At 42.9% G+C, this 23,560-nt stretch overlaps 1 protein-coding gene across 7 annotated transcripts in view; it reads right to left on the bottom strand.

The window, feature by feature from the left end:
• The window catches only part of TENM2 (teneurin transmembrane protein 2), a 1,294,091-nt gene that overhangs the window by 127,550 nt on the left and 1,142,981 nt on the right, over positions 1-23,560 (bottom strand). For 4 of the 7 annotated variants that reach the window (XM_010358204.2, XM_010358202.2, XM_030927460.1 and 1 more), the window contains 3 exons: positions 14,227-14,421; positions 7,653-7,853; positions 5,730-5,942 (listed from right to left, as the gene is read on the bottom strand). In XM_010358204.2, the coding sequence (XP_010356506.1) occupies positions 5,730-5,942; positions 7,653-7,853; positions 14,227-14,421 (609 nt within the window). The remainder of the gene's footprint in view (positions 1-5,729; positions 5,943-7,652; positions 7,854-14,226; positions 14,422-23,560) is intronic. The other 3 variants (XM_030927458.1, XM_030927459.1, XM_030927461.1) reach the window with 1 other exon arrangement.

A 23,560-nucleotide genomic window follows, 5' to 3' on the forward strand; every position in this document is an offset into this window, starting at 1 on the left:
TTGTGTTAACTCTCCTCCATGAGTTTATGTTTCAAGAGTTCCAAACTGTTCAGTTCTTTGTTCTGGTGAAGTCAGGAAGGAATACCTTATATCAAGCTATTGACTCGGCAAGCTTGGCCCCATCACCGTGAACCACAAGCTAGTCCATCAAACCAGTTCTCCTGAAACACTAAGAGAACAGCGCAGAGGACGACACAAATCACTCTCTCCCCACAGAGCTAAAACACCAAGAATTCTCCCCTTTTCTTTTTTGATGGGAGCTCATAACATGAGCAGATATTACTAAATCACATAAAAATACAAAAAAAAAATGCTTCCATTTAAACTAGAGAACGATAGTCATAAAGTTAGAATGTAGTTTGTGTCTATCTTGTCTATTTTCCAACTGACGCTGAATGTCTAGGACAAGAAAGCAAACGCTTCCAGTGATGAGACTCTCGCTGCTGGTAAAGCAGTTATTTTCTTTCCTTTTATTTTTTTGCAGTGGTGTGAAAACATGTTTCTATAAGTCTGCCTCCCAGTCCTTGTTCTGGGGTTGGATAGGAAACCTCTGGCAGACTGACCCAGACTCAAAAAGAACTTCTAGGCAGGTGGTGACTCCTGATCTGCACTAAGGAAGCTCACATTTTGGCCAAATTATAGGGGGGTGGTGGGGGAGAATCAGCAATGGAACAGCTTTTGCATTCTGTTAAAAGTTTATCCATCTTCTTTATCAGTGAAAGGCCATCGCTTTAGGTTTTCACTTAAAATACAAGAAGGAACTCCAAGGATAGTTCTAATAAGAGCCCCTGGAGGAATAGGTTAATTAACCAATCAGAGAATTAGTTGCTTCCACAGGCCTGGTAGTAAGGATGGTTCCACAGTGGCTAATTCCATCTCAACTTGATCTCATTGTAGAGTCATGAAAGCTCAAGTGTTCAAGGACAATAGCCACTAGAAAAAAAAAAAAACTTTTCATAACTTAGAATGACACTGGAATGAGATTCACAAGCAGCTGCCCTCAGTCTGAAGTTGGTTAATTCTGACAGTCACTTTCTTCCCAGCCTGTTCCCTATTGTTCTGAAGCACTCTTCCTCTCGGACTGTGACCCTGTCTACTTCTGATGACAATCACTTAATCAGCACATCGGATCATTGCACGGCTGGTTTTACCTTGGGTAAAGATTCATTTTCCTTATTAACATCACAAGCACCGATTTCTTTCCCCAACCAATTAAAGAGGAAAAATAGAAGGGCCCAGTGCAATACAGGGAAAAGAAAACTGTTCTGACTTGTGGCACCTGGGCAGGTCACTCAGCCTCACAAGGTCCTAGGAATCAAGCCCTTATGATTCTGAGATGAAATCGGAGGTTAGGACCACATAGATAAAATACACAAGTTGAAATAACCATTGCAGCCTTTACTCACTACCCAGATATCAAACAGTTCACTCAGGGTCGGGAAGTGCCCAGTGTGGGCAGATTTAGTCTGCGGGTTAGTTTGTATTATTCAGAGCAGATGTCTGGGTAGCCCATGTTCAGGAGATAATTGCAAGAGTCCACAGTTAGCATGTAGCATCCCTCCTTGATTCCCCGGCAATGCAAATGTTGGCTTCCTTCTGCATTTTGCCCAATTGTTCTGCTCATTAACACAAGCTAACATCTACTTTACCTCTTCATGAGAGGCTGATCTACATTTACTATATATAGTTCTTAGTGATTTTGACCTATTATTATACAAATTCTATGGTTCCTCCATGCTCTGGTGTTATAGCCTTTGCATGACCTTTTGATGTTAGTTCCCAGTATTTTTTTTTTTGACAGGATCTCCCTTTGTCACTCAGGCTGGCGTGCCGTGGCGTGATCTTGGCTCGCTGCAATCTCTGGGCTCCCTTGAGCCTCCCTGGGCTCAAGCAATTCTCCCACACTGGCCTCCCAAGTAGCTGGGACTACAGGCATGTACCACCATGCCCAGCTGATTTTTGTAGCGATAGGGTTTCACTATGTTGGCCAGGCTGGTCTCAAACTCCTGATCTCAAGTGATATATCTACCTCAACCTCCTAAAGTGCTGGGATTGCAGGCATGAGCCACTGCACCTGTCCTAGTTCCCAGTATTAATAGGGGGTGATGGTGGTGGTGGCGGCAGATGACAGGAACAACAACCCATTTTAAAACTATGCTTAAAGAATAAACCTCTTCTAACCACACAATGTGCTGTCTGATCTAGTCATAAGAGTATACCGCATACTATACAAAAATGCTAATATATTCCAAAGATACACATGAATTGTGGCTGATACGTATTCAAAGTATATTTTTTATCTACACAATTCTGTCAATTTTAGCCATGCCATATATTTAACTTTTAAGGAAAAGGTTATATAACAATCATTGCTTGGTAGAATCCAGCCTGCCAATAAATTAGTTATAACAGTTAACATTGAAGTGTTACACCTTATATTTAAATCTTTAGCAATCTCTACTAAATTGCCAAATATAAATAATTTGGTTGCAAATTTCAGAAAGGCATTAACCAAACATGGATTGATCCTGGGGCTTCCACCTGACTAAGTTTTAGAAGTCTGTCCTTGTGTCCTCATCTTTTTTCCCTGTCTCTCTTTTTGACTCTTTTAGTACAGTAAATGTAATCCACAAGGGCTGATGTGAACTGTTCAGTTGACTATTTGCAATGACCCCAAGAAAACTACCTCACTATGACCTTCTGAAAACAGGCCACAGACAACCCAAGTGTCCAACACTAACTCCCACAATTCTGCCTTACAAGATATTTCCCTATTCATTGTTTGCTGACTTGGTATCATTTCATTTTTATGCATTTTCTATTTTCAAAATATAGCATTTGAGGCTACGCTTGCAAAGGACCAAAGAGCCCCCATTTCCTCTCTGTCAGTATCCCCAAGGAGGAGAACTGATGCTGGGCTTGTAAATTGTGGCATTTACTTTAAATGAAATGACAGGAGTGTCTGCTCAAACTAGAAGACTAAAACTCCACAAAACAGCTCTGGGGGCCAGAGATAGAAAAGCAAAAGTTGCAATTATGCATGCATGGACATCTCTCTGGTTTTTGAATGGCAAATCTCACTGATCAAGGTATGCTTGGCTTTGTTTTTGAGAAAACCACAGTGAACATAACTACGAGGAGATGGCACATGTCCTACTAATAAAGCCACAGAGCCCTAATTTCTCACAATAAATGGCTTTGGTAGTAAAGATCTTTATAACATACAGAGCACAAACTCTAAAGCCACAGGAGATCATCGTTCTGAACAAGAGATTATACTGGACCAGCACTCTCTTCATTTTGGGAGCTTTACCTGGCATATCAATTTACACTTTCTGTATGTCTCTCCAGAACACATGTATGTCATCTCACAGAGATGTGAAACCTGTACCAAACACTTCAAGTAGCAGAAACACCTTTTTTTTCCCAATTTACCTCACCCAAAGGGCTAGCTTGACCGAAACATCTATGTTCTCTTGTTGGCCAATATCCTTGCCGTTCTTTACTGAGACCGAAGTTGTCATCTTCCCATCTCTTTTTCAAGGGCCCCGGAAACATTTTAGTACATCTATTGTTTTCTCTCCACTCCCACTCTGTGATATCTGGAGTAGAACCCTCGGATCCTTCAAGCTGTAGTTGGTGTCCTTTTCTTAATGGGGGTGTGGACCTGCCTTGCTTTTCTCCCCTCTATCCATCAAGATTTGTGCAATTCAGGAGTCAGATTTTTTTTTTTCCCGTAATGGGTCACAGAAGCAGCTTTGTGGGCCATGCAGTCTCCTAATTACTCAGTGCTGACAGTGGCACGGAAGCTGACGAGGCATCAATGAATGGGTGTGGGTGTCCTGTAATAACACTTTGTTTATGGTCACTGAAATGTGAATTTCATATCATTGTCACGTGCCAGGAAATAGTTTTCTTTGGATTTGTTTTCAACCCTTAGAAAATGTAAAAACTATTCTTAGCTGGCAAGCCACAGAAAAATAGGCAGCAGGCCAGATTTGGCCCTCTGGCCGTAGTTTGGCGACTCCTGCTCGAATCCATCTGGACTGCCCTCTTGTGAGCTATTTCCAAAGTAAAGACAGATTGTAGGTAGGAGAGAGCCAGCAGGCATCATTGTGGAAACACTAACCCTGCCCCTCTGTCTCCTAGATGTGGGAAGGGGCAGCAAAGGGGAGATGAGGTTGGATTGTGTGAATTAAAAGAAAGTAGGATTATCTACCTCAATGCTGATGATTGGCAAGAGCTTTTGAGGGGAGGATTTGGGGCAAAGGAGATATGGGGAGGGGAACGTTTATTTAAATAACACCAGGCATGCAATAGTACAGCAAAAGGAACGCCCCTGATGAATGGATGCTATTGTAAGAACTGTCTCAGTACTGGGCTGTGCACAGCCCTCCCTTGAAAGTCTTCTGAATTATTCCTCAGACTCTGCAGGGAACTGAGGATAAAAGCAGCTGCAGGGGAGCAAGACCTGGAGCGTCATCGAGAGATTGCAAAAACAATTCACTGCCAACAGACTGTCCCAGCAGGGTCCCAGTGCTACGGCTGTGGCCCTGATTGGCATGCTGCCCCTCGGATGCCCAATCAGATGGAACTGGAAGAAATCGAATACAGAGTCAGTCCACTTTATCTCTGTATAACCACTCAAATGAACAGCATGGGAAACTGAGTCTGATCTCATGAATCAGCCCTGCACAAGCTCTTAGCCCTGTCTCTCACTCCAGGTGGCCCATCTGTGACTGGGGTTGTTAGGCTGGGACAGAGGGGAGGGTCTCAAACTTGATGGCTGGGATCAAAGGTAACTTCAAGGGGCCAAACTATAGTTTGGCTGGAAAAGTCTTTGAGAATTTCCATGCTGGCAAGTAGATTAGCCAGCTTGGTATAAAAATGGATCCTAGGCTTGATACAATTAAACAACAAAAGTAAAAACTGGAGGTAAAATGATGCTCAAGTTGACAACTTTGTCATCCCAACTGTCTGAGAGATGTGGAAAGCCAAAGACCGTTGGCTCCCAGCTCCTCTACCAAAGGGATGATTAGGTACATTTAATCCAGTATAGTCCTACCCTAAACCACAATTGTCCCAAAAAAGACAGAAAAATAAAAATGAATAATCTCCAAAACTATTTCTTCTTAACAAAGAAAATGACCTTTAAAATATTCTTGGTCAAGAAGCTTTTGGAGAGAGGTGGCTGAGTGAGAATAAAATGGGGCCAGAAGAGGAGACATTTAATGATGGTGGTGGTGATGGGGAATCTCAGGACCTTATGGTGGTACCTGCTATGGAGGGAACCCCAGAGTCCTGCCTGTCTCTAACCTGGCCTAAAATTAGTGAGTTCACCTTGTTGCCAGCAAGCAGGGATCCAGTGATCCAGCCAGCTGAGAGAGGATTTAAAAAGGGGAGAGCTGCAGACCACAGTGATTTGGGGTGCTTGCAACCCCCAGACAACAACAATTTCCCATGCTTGTGCATTTCTCCCTCCCCGAGATTGGAAGTTTGGAGGGGTTTTCTTATCTGCCCTTGTCCCTTTCCTTTCAACTCGGAATCCTGGAAAGAAGGAAAAGCCCTTCCCAATTAGGGACCTCATTTTTCTCCTTCCCTATCCCCTGGGAGATTTGGAGAGGCAGCAGGAAATGTGGGAGAGCACTTGTGTCCCTGAAGGAACAGCCAGTTGCCATGCGCGACCGTCACTATAGATCTACGATTTATGAAAATAAAGCAATATGTGCCTGTTTCGGTGCCTGCCGTTTGCCTACCAATGGTGCAGTGTTCACCATTCCAGCCCTCTCGGCATTCACATTTGCCATCTTTACAGGTCCCGTGCTCAATGCAGCGGGGGTGGCACACGCGCTGGTCACACGCTGCGCCTGTCCAGCCCTCTTCACAGCGGCAGGCTCCCCCGATGCAGACGCCGTGAGTGCCACAGTCTACTGAGCACACTTCTGGAAGAAAAACAATGATTACAGCTCAACACCACAGCTGGTGAAACCTTCTATGGAGTCCAGACCACGCATACGGCCCGGACCCCTGGAGCAGGCCCCGAGGCCCAGTGCTCTGTCATCTTTGGAGGCTTGTCTCTCCTTGGCTGGGTATCAATTCATTGTTATATCTTTTTTTCTAGAGAAGTGGTTCTTAAAGTGTGGTCCCTGGAACCAGCAGCATCAGTACCACCTGGTAACTCGTTGGAAATGTAGATTCTTGTGCCCCGGTTGGACCAAGTGAATTAGAAGATCTGGGAATGAGACTCAGAGATTTTGTTGAAACAAGTCCCCCAGGTGGTTTTGATACTCACTAGAATGTGAGAACGAGTCTTCTAGAGATTGAGACTGTTCTAACCAGTTTGGCAAAGCTAACTGGGAAGTACCCACCTGAAAAGATCCATGTATGGATCCTGACTCTCTAGCCAGCTAGGATTCCTCCCCCACTGAGAGCCTGAACTGACCAAGTCCAAGAAGTCAGTTGCAGGCCCCGCTGCTCCATTGCCATGATGACTGCAGATACCCCTGTTACCCAGATCGGTACCTTGGCGGCGATAATGACTGCTGTAATTATGCCGCATTTACACAGCTTCTTTCTCAAAGGAGCTCAAAGTCTTTTGTGCTTGGGGAGGAGACAGACAGACAGATATGCACTCTCTGGTATTCCAGACCTCTCACGCGAGGACAAGCACATGCCAGACATTCACCCTTTCATCAGTCTACTGAGGGAGGCGTGGTTTGGCATGCCAGGGGAAGGAACACCGGTCTGGGGAGTGGGACCAGTGACTCACTCAAAGTCACACAGCATATCTGCAGCATAACTGGGTTTTGGGTCTAGGACCCCACCTCCTCCTATCCTCTGCACAGCCTTGCCAGGACCACCAGCATCAGAGTTGAAGCCAGAGTGGAGTGGGCTGAGAAGACATCCCAAAATAGCCCATTTTAACTGACTCTTCTCCCTTTTTTTTTTTTCTTTTTGGAATGAAATATTCATTTCTTTCCCACTGTAGGCAAAGCTTCACATCTATTCTCTTCCTGATTGCCATGGCAATCTGACAGCTGTCTCACTACCCAGAGGAAGGGGGCGGAATGATCGCTTGCTTGGATAGGGACTTGTCAGTGTGAACAGAACCTTTCTCAGGAAGGTTGGGACTGGCTTGAACTGTTGAACTGTTCCATTTTTAAGGTCACTCTGGAGGGAAGACACATACTCTACATTTTAGGAAAATGAAGTGTACAGCGCGACTTCATTATTTTCCTGTCACTGGAGTATTACAGAGCTTTAGAACATGTTCACGCAGCACCCCGAGGGAGCCTCTTTTCTGTTTTATGGGACGTTCCATTTAGTTTGTCTGGGGCTGAATTGTTCTGTTTTGTTTTCTGGTACCTTTAGGGAATGTACATAAGAAAACCTACAATGCAAATGGAAGCATCCCTCCTGGGCCCTTCATCCATTTGCGTGATGGAAACAACCCAGTGCTTTTTGTTTGTTTGTTTCTCAAAGATCACAGACTCCATGACTGAGGAGAAGAGAATGAGAAAGACACAATGTGATTCATCAGAGTCCCCTTATCCCAAGCTAAGTGTTAAGAGTAGATTCCCATCCATCTGAGAATGGAATGGAACACAGGGCAGGAGTGTTGGAGAGAGGAAGGAGAAAATCTTGTGGCTTACCAACAGAGCAGTCGGGACCCATCCAGTTGGGATCGCAGCTGCAGAGGCCCGTGTCAGGCAGGTACGTGCCGTGCCCGCTGCACTGGTCTGGGCACTGGACCCTTGCCAGCTCACAGTTCAGACCACCCCAGCCAGGGCTGCACAGGCATTCTCCATTCACACAGACCCCGTGGCTGGAGCAGGTGGGATCCAAGCAATCAACTGAAAAAAAAGAAAACAGAAACAAAAATAGAAGAATAAAAGTATTGATCACCCATGGAGGATGGGCCATGAGACATGGACTTGCTGCTGAATGGACCAGTGGCTCACCAGTTCCCATCCACTTGCTAGCAAATGGAGCAGCCCAAGAAATACTTATGTGGTCTCCTGAAGAACACCCATAAAAAGTAAAAGGCTTCTTATTTGTCAAAACACCAAATCTCAAACTTGAAGAAGATGCAAGAGAAACAAAAAGGGGATTTCTCAAGCAGAATTAGGAGAAATCAGATATAGAAGTATGCCGTTCCACCTTTAGCATCTTGTGCTTATAAAGATTAGGACCTCGACTGAATCGTATCAGAGCATCTGCGATAGGAATGTGAATACCTGCCATGTTTCTACATGCATTGCCAAACTGCATTGCCCCTCACTATAAGAGAGAAAAGTAGAGAGGCTCATTGTAACTTTATTAATACTTGACTTCAAAAGGTAACAAAAGATGAAAAGGAAAAACCAATGAAACTTATAAATGAGTCACTTTCCTAATGAGGTTTCACTTAGGCTAAGTCTAAAATTAGTATTCATTCTCTGAGCACACACCCACTGAAGGAGTTAGTAAATGTGCAGGATAGAAGAGGCGAAGTTGGGTGTGAAAATGATTCAAAAAGGATCACCTTCCTACAGGTAATCACCGGGGAACTGGATTCCTATCTCTGGCCGAGGCACTGACCTTCTACCAGTCAATCAGATGAGTTGATGGGCAGAGTCCAGTCATTGTGGTTCTTGCCTGTTTCACTGTCTGATTGTTTGGCCATCTTGATAGAGTGGATATATATCCAGTAGGTAACCTGAATCAACTCACAGTGAGGAGAGGAGTGAGCTGCAAAGGCCAGTTCTTGAGGACAGGACTTTTTGCGTGAGAATGTGATCTCAAACCTGGGACCTCCATTCAATCTAAGGGTTGAATAAATAGGGCCTTTTAGAGGAAGCCCAGCTTTCTTATGTATTCCTATGTATTCTCAGGAAATGATGCAATGTCATTTGGAGAAGAGGGTTCTTTGTGTAATATGTGGTTTGAATGAGAAATGATGGTCTAGCAGAGGGCTCAGATGTTGCTTTGTGGATCAGACAAATGTGAATGTATCATCACCTTATTTGATTATGACATATTTCTCCTGTTTTCACGGCTTCCAAATCAGGCCTGTTGGCCCAGATTAAAGGATTGCTTCTTCCATCACCTGGGGGTACAGCTAGCTTGGGACCACTTTGAATTCTCTTCTTGAGGAGACCACACTGACAGTGTTATTAAATCCTTCCTGTGTATGCGTGCCGTCTTACGGTTTAAATTCTCAGAAAGTTTTGTTTTCTTTCCTTGCACAATGCCAAGATTGAAATATGCAAGACTTCTGGTCTCTAAATAATTCACTATTACACTAAGATGGTAATTCCTCAGGGTCTCAGCTTTCTGTAGGATCTCCTAAGACATTTTTTACGCTGAGTGTCTTTTTTTCTTTCCCTATGGGGCACAAAATAGTGTTGTTTTTTTTTTTCTGAGACAGAGTCTTGCTCTGTCACCCAGCCTGGAAAGCAGTGGTATGATAATAGCTTATTGTAGCCTCGAACACATGAGCTCAAGTGATCCTCCTGCCTTAGCATGCCAACTAGCTAGGACCACAGATACACACTGCCATGTCCAACTAAGCTTTTTTTTTCTCTAGAAATGGGGTCTTGCTATGTTGCCCAGGCTGGTTGTGAACTCCTGAGCTCAAGCAATCCTCCTATCTCAGCCTCCCAGAGTGCTGGGATTACTGGTGTGAGCCACCATGCTCAGCCATTAGTGTATTTTAATAGTGTATTTAAATATGACATTATTTAGATTATCCATGCCACAAACTAACCAGTCCTGAGGGACATCAGACTTGAGAAATTTGGATTTATTAGAAATCACAATATTCCAAGAAGTTTCCAAAGGGCAGCCCTCCCTTGAGGCAAAAATAATAATTTTCAGTGGTAAGAGATATTTCTCACAATCCCATTTGCATATTCTTAGGATGGTATTATTTATGGAAGTCATTTCAAAAACGTTTCAGGCATTGGGAAAAAACAGTGGTTAAAAAAAACCAGGGGTACACTCCCCAAAAGGTGAATTTTAGTTGCTTATTATTATTAGTTGGAGATATTTATGATGATGTTACACAATCTTGTTACTATCACTTTACAGTTGAATTCATTGTCTCGGGGAATATAACTCCTGATGACATAAACCCATTTGATACCTTCAGATTTGCTCCATTTAGGGTGGTGGAGCTCATCTGAATGTAAACTTGAGCTGAAAGCATCAAACACATAGAAGACAAAGGGCGGGCTGGGCGTGGTGATTCACGTCTGTAATCCCAGCATTTTGGGAGGCCGAAGCGGGTGGATCATGCATGAGGTCAGGAGATTGAGTCCATCCTGGCTAACAGGGTGAAACTCTGTCTCTACTAAAAACACAAAAAATTAGCCAGGCGTGGTGGCCGGTGCCTTTAGTCCCAGCTACTTGGGAGGCTGAGGCAGGAGAATGGCATGAACCCAGGAGGCAGAGATTGCAGTGAGCCAAGATCATGCTACTGCACCCCAGCCTGGTTGACAGAGTGAGACTCTGTCTCAAAAAAAAAAAAAAAAAAAAAAAAAAGACAAAGGGCTGTGCAGGGCTTTGGTGTCTCATGCCTGGCACAGGTAAGGGAATATACCGGGTGTTCAAAACACAGTTGCTGCAAGAATGAAGGACAGACTGTGCTATAAGCATTTGCCATTGATGAAACAAACTTCCTGTGTAGAGAAAGGACTGATGGGAAAGAGAAATGGTGCTAACAATTTCTTGCTTTTGGAAAAAATTCATATTTGGGGATCTGTAAATTATGAACAAATTCATTCAGAACGCATCATGTTTATATTCTTCCAATAAAGGAAATTCTGAAGTTCTAGTTTTTCACTCAGCCCCCATTTTTAATAAGGCAAATATCAAAATATACACAAAAATATCTTGTGGCTTGTTGCTTCAAAAATTGCTCTCAACCTATAATTAGCCATTTAAAATATCTGGTGAGGTGCCAGCAGCTAGGAGCTTTCAAAAAAAAAAAAAAAAAAAAAAAAACACACAATCTTTTTCTTAGAAGGATGAAATAATAAAAAGTAATATGCTAAAAAAAAAATGAAAATGGCATTTTTCTTCCAGATAAATTAGCTCTCTCTTCTCTATCCTGAATTATGGTATAAAGGAAGGAGGAAAATCCACAGAGATTTATTAGCACCAGTACTAGAATGCCATCAGAAAAAACATTTATTGTATCTAAAAATATTAGTTAACCCTTTCTCTGGTCAGTGATACCAGTAAATATGCCCTTTGTGCTATATAACTACAGCAGTGGATGGAATAACTAAATTCAAACTTCAAGAGAAGCAGTTTTACTATGAATTTTAAATTTGGTTCCGATTTTCCAAGATGGTCTTGTGGCCATGTCCTTAGAGTCTTTAGCAGGCAGGAGGGACTATGGGGTTTTACGAAGCTTTATAAATAGAAACAGTGTTACACTTAAAAGGGGCAGTGGCCTTTACCAGCTAAGTACCATGTGCCTTGAAACACCAGCCCCCTGGCAGCTGAAATCATTAGAACTCATTTAGTCTTGGGCCCTCTGTAGGTTTGACAAAAAAGGGTTGTGAATGCAATTTCTATCCCTAAGGATAAAAAAGGAGGTCAAGGAGTTTTACAAACAATATGTACTATAAGCCCCTGAAGAACCATGAATTACATTTATGAAGTTAAATGTCATTGAAAAATGACTCAACCATGAAACTGACATGAAAACATGGCTGACTTAAACTAATATGTCAATTCCTCTCTCATCACCTTCCCACTCCCCCAGATATCATTGAATGAAACCTCACGAACACATCCTTTCATTTTCTTGTGCAAATTTGTTAATAGTACAACCATGTTTATGCAGGAAAAACGAAGGGATGGCAACTATTGATTTCGTTGCCATGGCCATTTCAGGTTAAATTGTTTGAACGTTATGACTATGATGAATATCAGAAATAAAAAAGCTAAATTGAAGAAAAAGTGCTGATCCAGACTTTCCGATTCCATTTCCTATTTTGAAAACAGCGTATGAATCACCTCGGTTCATTTTTTTTGGGTAGCAGAAATCAATAGAGGAGATTTCATCCTTTCATAATGATTCACGTGGCTTGTTTGGTTGGATGGTTAATTCACTCTGAACATTTAAATAAGACTGGGTGGGATAGTGAGAAAGTTGAGAAATCACTTGAGATTCCATGCATACAGCTGTGTACAATCTTTACTGGAGAGAAAAAATTCGAAGACTGGCAATGTTGTTGCCCTAGCACTTTCCTTTCTCCAAATGATGCATGCAAAAGGTCATTTTAACCTTTCTTGTCATATTATTGGTCTCTCTTATGTTTTCAGCAAATGAAGCTCTGCCTCCTGCAATCCATTTATCTTTAAGAACTTTAACCTTTCAAGCAGGGTTATTAAATCAGTATTTCCTCCATCCAAACTCCCAATTTTTTATGATGCAGACATAGGGAGGCTACCTTTTATAATAGAGGAAAAATTATTTAGGGAACGGAGCAAGTGAAGATCTGGGGGTCAGACTTCTGGGCCCCATTAAAGGCATTACTGCTGATATATTGAAAAATCTTAGAGGAATAATGTTATGGAAGCTGACTTTTGGTAGCCATAGTTCTAAAAACGGTGAAATGCAGGGTTTCACAAGGGAACCCTATGTGGGTGTATCTAAGTATAAAGCACTGTCATTACTTTGTGGTGAGAGCTGTGATGATTGATTATTTTGTATGGAACTCTGGAGATCCACTGGTTGTTGGGATGAAAGAATGAATCAATTAGCATCTGAGAACCTCATAAAACCTGAGACCCTTTGTTAGCCTGGCCATGAGGAACACAGAATGCATATGGCATCCAACAGGATCTTTTTTATGGGGACATCTTGGGTGGTTACCTCAAGTTCATGCAGAACAGGCAGGGGCTTCACTTTTCCCCCTTAGTTTGTTGGGCAAGTTGACACTTCTATTTCTATTGGGGACATGGGAGGGAAAAGGGCCGTTTGAGTTGCGTGAGGACATTTCACTGGGAGATTGACTTAGAGAAAAGGAGCCTCAGCTGGAAGACAATGACGAAGCCAATTCAGAGATTGGGGAATGGGCAAGGGGCTGAGAGGGTCTATGATCGCACCTTCCTACCAGCTGTGGCCAATTCTTTGTATGGTGAGAAGTAATCAGTGGGCAACCAGAGACCATATTCTGCAAGGGCAAATACAGAGCAGGAAGGCTGACAGGCAGCATGGCTTTCTCTCGCCTTATAGCTACTGCAAGTCAGTCCTAACATTTTGGCACAAAATAATTTATCTCAAATAACTGATCGAGGTAACTAGGACTAGTTAGAACTGCTTTTGTATCCCCTCCAGAGAGGTGCTCTTTCTCCCTGTTCCTGCGTCCCCTCTTCTATGTCCCCCTCTCCTGATCTCCAGGCCTGATCTCTGACCATATTGTCAGATTAGATTCAGTTTATGATATCCCTGATTTTCACCCATGTGTGTGAGAGGCCCTTACGTATCTGCCAGGGTGAGATTTTCAGGATCCATCAAATCCCATCCTTCTTGCTGCACTCTCACTCTCCTCTAGTTTTGTGCAATTGTAGGTAAACCAGGCTAATTTGCCCTACATGGTTTTTCTAAATGACATAAAAAACCTATAGTCTTTCAAGCCTGATTGCTGTCTATTGATATTAATTTTTGGTGAAATATTTACACAGACATACATGGGTCTTAGATTACCAGGAAGAGTTAGTAACAGCAACAACAACAACAACAACAACAAACAGCTTTTTGTTTGGAATGGAGGCAAGGGGCTTAGGAATTCTTGTTTCTTTTCTCTGAATAGCTTTAGTAATTCCCAATTACTAAATAAAGCAGGAGAAAAGAGGAAGAAAGGTAGGGCGAGGGAAAGGAACAAAAGAGGAAAAGAAAGAAGGGATGGGAGGAAAAGTAGAAGGAAACAGAAGACAGAAAGACAAAGGCAGAGAGAGCAATTTAAAGAGAAAAAGGTGAAAGAGAAAAGGAATTAATTTCTATAAAGGAGAGTAAAACAAAACGTTTCTTCCAGAACCATCTCCAGAGGCTTTTCTTGTTCTACAGCTAAAGAAGTTTATCAAAGCAAAAGAGTTTGAAGCTTTTTGTGCAAAATGTTGAAACTTCTCTTGCAAAACACGCAGCCCGGGACTGGGCTCATTAGCAGAGGTCGGGCCCTGCAAACACTTCCCTCCACTGCTGCCTAGCCCGGAGACTGGCAGGCTTACCTTCCTCACAGTGCTCGCCTTTGTAGCCAGCAGAGCAGACACAGTTCCCATCAATGCAGGAGCCGTGGCCCCCGCAGGAAGGATCGATGCACTGATTCATGGGCACGTCGCACTCTGCACCTTTCCAGCCACTGTAGCACTGGCACGTCCCTTTAGAATATTGTCCATTCCCACTGCACAGGACAGGGCAGGCAGCTGCACAAACCAAAGACAGAGCACCAGGTCACAAAGGGTCAGCATCCGAGGGGCGGTGGCAGTCTAAGGAGGTAGAGCTATCTGGCCTTGGGGCTTGGCTTACAGTGTTCTGGGTTGGGGATTCTGGCTGTGGAGGTGCAGAACCATTGCCAGATGAACAACATAAGTGCTACTGATAACAGCGGCTACCACCAGTTAAATGCTTGTTATGTGCTGGGCACGGTATAGAAAGAAGGCTTTATGTGCAATTCATGACTTCATCATCATAATCACTCTATGAGGTGGAGGTTACAATCGTGGTTCCCATTTTTGCAGGTGAGGCTCAGACGGGGGAAGTGACATGTGCAGTCACACAGCTCACAAGCAGGGGAGCCCAGCGGGGAACCAAGTTGGCCCAACTTTGAAGTGGTGTCCTTCACTAAGTGACACTGAAGTACTTATTATTGTTCTGTTGTTGGTATTGGAGGTTAGAATCCATTTTGCTGATTATTTCACCCTCAGATCAGTCGACTCTTATTCCTAATAAGTTTATGCCTATTAAAAAGGAAGGGGGGATGAGACACAGCTGAGTCACTAAAAGTCTCACTGCCTCAGTTTTCTTATCTATACCATGAAGAAATGAAGTAATTCCTCCTTTATCCGCGGTTTCACTTTCAGTTTCAGTTACCTGTGGTCAACTGCTGTCTGAAAATAGGTGAAGACGGTACAATAAGGAATTCAGAGAGAGAGAAATTGCATTCACATAATTTATGTTACAGCTACTGCTTTAATTGTTCTATTTTATTATTATTGTTAATCTCTTACTGTGCCTAACTTATAAATTAAACTTTATCCTAGAAATGTGCGTGTAGGGAAAACATGGTATATTTAGGGTTTGTACCATTTGTGGTTTCAGGTACACACAGGGGGTCTTGGAATGTATGCCCTGAGGATAAGGATGGACTACTGTCACTGTGCCTCCTTCAAAGTGTAATATGTATAATAAAGTATAATGATTAAATATGCTTGACTTATTAAAAAAAAGAAAAGTTGGCAGGCAGGCTGAAGACATGAAATTTCTAGCAGTTCACCCTTCAGCTGTACCCTCTTCCATCTGTTGGTGGGAAGCAGGTTGGAAAATCAGTGGGGATTGTCTGGGAGGAGATTACTTACAGCTTTAATCATTTTGGCCTCAAAGGTGCCAATTCCCGCCTTTCAGAGTTCATCAAGAATGGGATTTCAGTGGTCAGTCTCCTTCAGGTCTTGGACTTCTCACTTCCACATCAGTTTGTAAAGAGCCTAACTTTCCAGTCTGCCTCCAAATTTGGGCCTAAAATCCTCCGGCTGTGGAAGTGGCATTTGGAGGCCTTCAGAAATGATGGACGCAGGTGTTTCAATGACTCCCGATGTTATCCATGGTTTGGAATGCACAGGTTCCGATAATTCTGCATGAGTGTGTACACACATCTACATCCTGGGTGAGCTCCCTGTGCCAAGCAGCGATGGCATACCTAATCATGTCACTTCCTAGTCACCTGCCCCACCCAGCCTCATGAATCCCCTTTTGTTGTCATGTTTCTATGTAGTTTTTATGGTAATTAACTTTCCTCTGCGCATGTCTAATTTCCCAAAGATATAGTCAGCTATTCAAGACAGGGACTATGTTTATCATTGTTGATTTCCTTCTGTTGCTACATTCATCAATGGTGGCTTGATTAGGTAAACATTTCTCCTGTGTTCCTGATATTCAGAGATTTCCCAGTGGTGGGGGGTTGTGGGCAAGCACTAAATGGCCATTTATGAAAGACGTGGGAAGAACAGTCGCTGGAGTGAATCTCATGCTGTAAACACAGTGCCTTTTTCTGGGGAAGTGCATGTTTGACCTTAATTGCAAACCGATTTGAAATAGAACTATCTCAATAGTTGACATACAATGAAGGGGATATTTCCCCTCAAAATGCTTTATAATAGGACAGTTGCCAAAACTATTGGGGGCGCTATTTTCGGTAGAAATCTTATCCTTATGAATGTACTAGAGAAGAAGAATGAGTTCAAAAGAGAGAACTTGAAAGCTGCACATTGAATTTAGATGAACTGTCTAAATGTAGGGATCATACTCTATCTCCAGGATGCTTAAACAGAGGAGTTTGTACAGAGTTGCTACAGAGGCTGATTGTCTAAGAGAGGGTAGAAAAAGAGCTTTGAACCCAGGGTGCTCAAGATTTAAATTAGAGAACATGCAAATATGAAGTAGCATGAGAAACTCTGGACTTTCTTAAAGTTTTGAGAGGGATTTAAGACAGTAAGTTTGTTCCATGCCAGTTCCTCCTGAGATTCATGCTAAGCTCTAGGTCAGGGATGGCAAGTGTGTGCGTATGAACTACAGTACTACCTTTCCACACCACTGCAGACATCACTAATTGATCACGGCATCTCGTTCCCCTGAGCCTAGACAGAGCCTCAAAACTGTCAATGCAGTGCCCAGGCTGAGACCGGCAAGCAGGCAGAGTTGGTATTCAAGAAAAAACCTACTTGTCATTTCTGATCTAGGTAACAGTGAAGGTATTTCCTGGTGGGAAGACTAGAATCAACATCACTTCTCAGCCCCCTTCCAGCCCTGCACTGAAATAAAAAACAGTGAGAAGTATGGTTGCACAATGTGTACTTAGATGAGCTTCCAAGGGCTGTTTCTGACTCTCTGACCTAAGGGTTATATATTGGATAGGCTGTCATGGATGGCAGAGAAAGTTACATCAAATCACCAACACTAGTCTCTGATTACATCCTCCTTCCTCCCAAAAGGTGGAGGAGGGTGGAAAGTAAGGTGCAAAAGTTTTGTCTTTTTTAATTGATAAAAAATATAGATAAAATTCTTTTCTTTTTTCCTTCCTTCCTTCCTTCCTTCCTTCCTTCCTTCCTTCCTTCCTTCCTTCCTTCCTTCCTTCCCTCCTTCCTTCTTTTTTGAGACAGAGTCTTGCTCTGTCACCCAGGCTGGAGTGCAGTGGCATGATCTCAGCTTACTGCAACCTCTGCCTCCCAGGTTCAAGTGATTCTCCTGCCTCAGCCTCCTGAGTAGCTGAGACTACAGGTGTCTGCCACCATGCCCAGCTAATTTTTGTATTTTAAGCAGAGACGGGTTTCACCATGTTGGCCAGGATGGTCTCGAACTCCTGACCTCAGGTGATCTACCTGCCTTGGCCTCCCAAAGTGCTGGGATTACAGGTGTGAGCCATCGTGCCTGGCCGAATTATTTTCTTTATTCACAGTGACACTGTTCCTCTTCTGCATAAACTTCAAATAGAAAAAAATAGGATTGTCTAGAAGGTAAGAATGGGTTTTATTTAAAACCAGGTGCTTGGGAAATCAAATTTAAAATTTGACCTACTTAAATTACTCAGTGAAAAAAATAAAAAATAGGTCAGAGAGTTCTCCACCTTCCAAACGCAGCCTTCCTTCAGGATTTGCTGCATGCTCACTGGGAGTGTGGTCAAAATGCAAAACACTGTGATGTTCACCGGAAAGCAGGACACTTGATGGGCTTCGGTTATGCCATACAAAGAAGTGGAAGGCGGCACATTAGAGGAGCCAGACTTTCTAGTAATCCAGTTGCCATGGGGCAGAGTGCAGAAACACCAGATGAGCTCCCTCCAGTGGCGACTGGGGTGTCCTGCATGGAGAGCACCTTCCCTCTGGGGCAACTGATTCATTCTCAGACATAACTCAACCCAGGGCATCCCAGTATCTGAGGCTCAGGCTGATCTTTATTCAAGAGGCTGGATGTGAAATGGGGAAGCTCTTGTACTAATAAGTCTTATATTTTTGCTATCACACAAGCTGCATTATTTTTTATGACAGGTTATAGAAAAATGACACAGACTGCCTACTCTGTGCCAAGAAGTATTATGGAGCAGAAGCGGTAGTAGCAAGGGTTTTGGTGCCAGAAAGACCTGAGTTCAAAACCAAGCCTGTACCTTACCAGCTGTGGATTTTGGCAAGATTACTGCACCTCTCAAAGACCCAATTTCCCCTTCAAAAAATTGTCTTTCAGCATTGATGGAAGGATTAAGTGAGACAACATGTATGGCTCACAGGCATAGCTGACACTTGGTAGGCAAATGAACAGATGCTCCCTTATAAAATTTCCATCTCAATCTCCAATCTGACTTCAAGGGCTAATAAAATAAAGAAATGCCATAGGTCTTAAACAAGCACACACAAACACTAGCAACCACCAGACGTATGTCAAATCATACTAATGGAAATATTTCATTTTTTCTTCTTCCAGTCTTTTCTGGTGTGGGAGGGAGTTGGTTGTGATTGGTCAGGTATGAAAGTGGAGCGTTTTGTGTCTCCGCCTGTCTCTCTTCTTCCTAAGGCTTATGGGAGCAGAACATTGTGCATTCAAGCTTCTATGTAAAATTAATTAAAATGTTTGTACAAATTGACTATTCCTGTTTTACTAAATCTAGTAAATGGAAGCTTTAAGACTCCCACAGAAGAAAAATAAATTACCACTACCACTAACAACTGACAGGTTAACAGGCTGATGACAAAAAATGACAGAATTTAGATTCACCTAAATGGTATAAAGCTCATTTTAATGATCCAGCTGAAGCTCCCCCACACACCCCAGCCTCCACGAAGTTCTCTGTAAGGGATGAGATGAATTATCAGTGTTATTTACTCAGTGGGAAGTAACAGGAGAAGCCACCTGTCCACTTGGAGCTTGCAGTAGAGAGAATACATGGAGAAAAGTTAAGGATATTGGAGAGGCTCAGTCATAAAAGCAGAGTGAAAATGACTGCATCTTGACAAATAATTTGTGGGCTGGACTAGTTGTGTAGAGAGAATTTCAAATAATGTATTTAAAGATTATTTGAAGTCTGTTTTATACTTGTTTCATTTTATTATTATTATTATTATTATTATTATTTTTTATTTTTTGGAGACAGAGTCTTGCTCTGTCACCCAGGCTGGAGTGCAGTGGCAGGATCACCATTCACTGCAGACTCTACCTGCCTGACTCAAGCAATTCTCCCGCCTCAGCCTCCAGAGCATCTGGGACAACAGGTGTGCACCACCATGCCTGGCTAATTAAAAAAAATTCTGTAGAGATGGGATCTCTTTATGTTGCCCTGTCTGAACTCGAACTCCTCAACTCAGGTGATCCTCCTGCCTCAGCCTCCCAAAGTGCTAGGATTATAGGCATGAGCTGCTACACCCAGCTGAAGTCTGTTTCAAAATTTCTTTGGAAAAGAGAGGTGAGAATATTTGAAGCTAGTACTCTAAGAGAGTTGTCAAAATAGCACTAATAGTTGGTTGCCTTATATCCCAGTTAGTCAGCAACAGTGATGAATAACTCACACGGGTTAGTAGCTTGGTTAGGTGGTAGAGGATAAGTGATGGAGAAAAGAAGATGCATTGTTCCTCCTGAAGCAATTGAGGATGCAATATTTGGGTCATGGAGGCCAGGTAAACAAAGATCGGTGACCCCCCAAACCTAAACTCCAAAGGCTACCCCATTGGCTTTTGAGGTTGTGGACTTAACTTGGTGCTGAGCAAAACAGTGTCAGAAATGTGAGCTTCCCTTCTAGCAAGATCCCTGCAACTGGCAATCCATCTGGTAGAAAATTAAGTAATAAAATTTGACCCCCACTGCACACTGTATTCAAAAATAAATTCCATACTATGCAGCCATTAAAAGGAATGGGGTCATGTCCTTTGCAGAGACATGGATGGAGCTGGAGGCCATTATCCTTAGCAAACTAGTGAACAGAAAACCAAATATTGTATATTCTCATAAGTGGGAGCTAAATGATGAGAACACATGGACACATACAGGGAAAAAACACATACTGGGACCTTCCGGAGGGTAGAGGGTGGGAGGAGAGAGAGGATCAGGAAAAATAACTAATGGGTGCTAGGCTTAATACCTGAGTGATGGAGTAATCTGTACAACCCCCCATGACACAAGTTTACCTATGTAACAAACCCACACTTGCACCCCTGACCTTGAAGTAAAAGTTAAAAAAAATTCCATACAGATTAATGACCTAAGTAGAAAAACAAAAACTACAACAGTATTAGAAAAAATACTGGAGACTAATTTTATTTTCCTGAGAGGGAGATATGTAAGACATAAATTCTAGAAACCATGAAGGAACAGAAGATCAGATTTGATTATAAAGAATTAATATCTTCTCTGTGACAAAGGATACCCTAAGCAAAATTAAGGGACAAGCAACTCTGAGAAGAAATATTTTTTCTCATGTTTTACAGCATAACGTTTGATATCTGAAATACGCAAAGAACTCTTGCAAATTAATAAAAAGATGAATGAAAACCTAGGCAAAGCACATATCAGAAATAATATAAGTTGCCAATAAAGGTAAGACAAGATACTCAGCTTCATTTAAAATTAAGTAAGTACAGATAAAAATGATAATGAGAAATATTTTTGGCTTATCTGATTGGGGAAAAAAATAAGGCTGCTTACACCCAATGCTGCCATGGCTGAGGGGATGGGCTCTCTCCATCCCAGTGGATGGGTGCAAATCAAATCTAGTTTTCAGGGAGATGATTTGTCACTCTGTGGACAGCTCCCTGGCTCACCATGCCCAAGCGGGAAGTCTGTTGACCTTGGCATCTCAGTTTTCCTGACCTATTAAATGGGCAGAGCAATAACGGTCTGTATATGTAGGGAAGGAGAGAGAGAGACGAAGTTGGAAAGAGAGCTAGCAGTGATTATGAAATACAAATGCAAAGATCACCAGCCATCCTAAGTGTGATGCTCACCTCTGACCTGAAGAGCCCTCTCCCCCACCCCCGCCACCTTCCTGCCCAGAGTACTCAGACGCTTTAGTTGGTTTCAGTGGGGGCAAGAGTTGGCAGGACCCCTGTGAAGAGAGGAAACCAGATGGTGCATTGTGACAGATGGGGTCAGAGTCTCTGGCTCAGAGGGCCAAAGTTCAGCTACACCAACTTCCTCATTCCCATTCTGTCAAATGGCACATTAATAAGCAAGAAAGTGATTCAGGGAAGAATTTCCAGAAGGACAAAAAACTCATCAGGTGTGTCAAATCTCTGACATTCAGGAGCCATGTGGGGAAAGAAGCACACGCTGACTTAAGCACGAAAGTATGGATGCTTTAATTAATCCGGGGTGAATTTAATTGCTTTAGTTAAGTGGAAATCGGGTTAAAAATGATGCAGAGCATGCTGGGGTGTGTTAAAAACATGACATATGAGTTGGATGAATCGATAAATTAAAAGTGCACAGATGTTTTAATTAAACCCAGGGAAGTTAACGAAGATCGCAAGAGACTTTTAAGCCTATGATTAATTCAATTCCTTTAAAATACCTGTAGAGATATGGGGATGCCTCCATTTTGAGAGTTATAAAAGTTCTCAATCGATAAGTACTTCAGCTGTTCTTTAAAAAAGTCTCCGTTGTTGTGCGTATGTGTGTGTGTCAGACTGAACAGCATTAATTACATAATGAATATTTAAATTCTTCAGAGTACACAGTAAGCTTTTCTGCAACTCAAGTCCAGACGGAAGTAGGTTTACGCTTCTGTTGTATTTGGAGCATCAAGATGAATTTGCAAGTTGTTGGCGTCCTATTACCTGCTAGCATGGAAGCTTCTTGAAGGCATGAGGGGTCTGTTTCATCCAATGCTGTCTCTCAGCAGGCAGAACGGTTCTGGGCATGGTGTAGGCTTATGAGTTAGACAGCCTGAATTTCCTTTCTTCTTTCCCTTGTTTTTGCCAGCTGTGTGACTATGGATACTTTGCTTTCAGCCTTGATTGCTTTATCTTTGAAGTAGGATAAGAATTCTGCAGGACTTACCCCATAGTGGGTAGAAATGAGATAATGATGTCAAGTGCTGTGCACAGAGCCTGGCACACAGTCATCACTAGATAGGAATTTATTATCACTATGCTCATTGGGAGAAAACTGTTCCAACTGGTCACTTTGTAAAGAGACAAGATTGGTAAAGCGCCCTTTCCCTGTCCCCCATCCCAGCTGACCTCTTTCTAAAGACTGGTTTATTTCCCAGCAAGAAAGGTTTTCCCATAAACCACAGAACGTGCCCAGCTCTGTGTGCATCACATCTCCCTAGGGTTAGGTATTCTGCCTTCCAGGGCTGCTCTGCTACTCATCTAGTAGTTTAAAGAGGAAAAAAAAAGAAGGGTTTTTAGTCTCGGAAGCAATTTAACTTGGGGGAGGGCTGACGGACTGAAGCCCTGCGAAGTGATTTCTGTTTGGTAATGCAACAGCCACGAGAAACATCACGAGCAGCCGTGTTTTGGAGCTTGCAGGCATGGACTCGCACGTGGCCACCAAATAATGTGCACTGTAAGTTCCAAACTGGGGAGGAAAGGGCTCCTCCACGCCTGCTTGGCAAGCCAGGGGGATGAGAGGTCAAAAGTGATGTGACTGCCTCGATCTCTGTTCTCTTTGGGCAGTCTGAGCAGAGTTCAAGGGCAATTTATCTAGACTCAAACTTGAATGTGCCTGGGAGTCATCTGGGGACCCTGTTAGAATGCAACTTCTGACTCAGAATGTCTGGCATGAGGCCTGAGCATTTGGATATTTAACAAAATCCTGATGCTAGTACCCCAGACCTACTGGATCAGAAATTCCGGATGGAACCCAGCAACCTGTGTGTTAACAGATGATTCCAACAAGGGCTCCAGCGTGGGTATCACTAATCCAGTGGGTAAGAACATAGTTCAAAAACCATACCTGGGCAAGGGTCTTGAATCTCTGAGATTCAATTTCTTTAGCTATGAAACAGAGATGATCATGATGTACGATATAAGGATGAAATGAGAGAATTCACTTAAAACCCTTTGCACAGCACCCGGCATGTAGTTGATCTTCAATAGGTGGTGGCGATTCTTCTTATGCTATTTTATCAAAGGTGACTTTGCCAAGGGTGTCTGCTCAGTCGCTTTCTGCAAAGCATAAACCAAGTGCACCTGCTTCAAGCTCCTGCTCCTGGGCCTTTGCTGCCAAAGAATCCCTGTACGTTTCTTCAGGTCAGGGGTGGGAGGAAAGAGAGGTGGGATTTCGCCATCCAGCTGTGGTGGGCTGAGGGACATTCTTTTGGGCAGCAGCTATGGCCCATGGCCTGTCTGCATTAACGAGGATTTC

This window comes from Rhinopithecus roxellana, chromosome 3, assembly GCF_007565055.1.
Source record: "Rhinopithecus roxellana isolate Shanxi Qingling chromosome 3, ASM756505v1, whole genome shotgun sequence".
Classification (NCBI taxonomy): Eukaryota; Metazoa; Chordata; class Mammalia; order Primates; family Cercopithecidae; genus Rhinopithecus; species Rhinopithecus roxellana.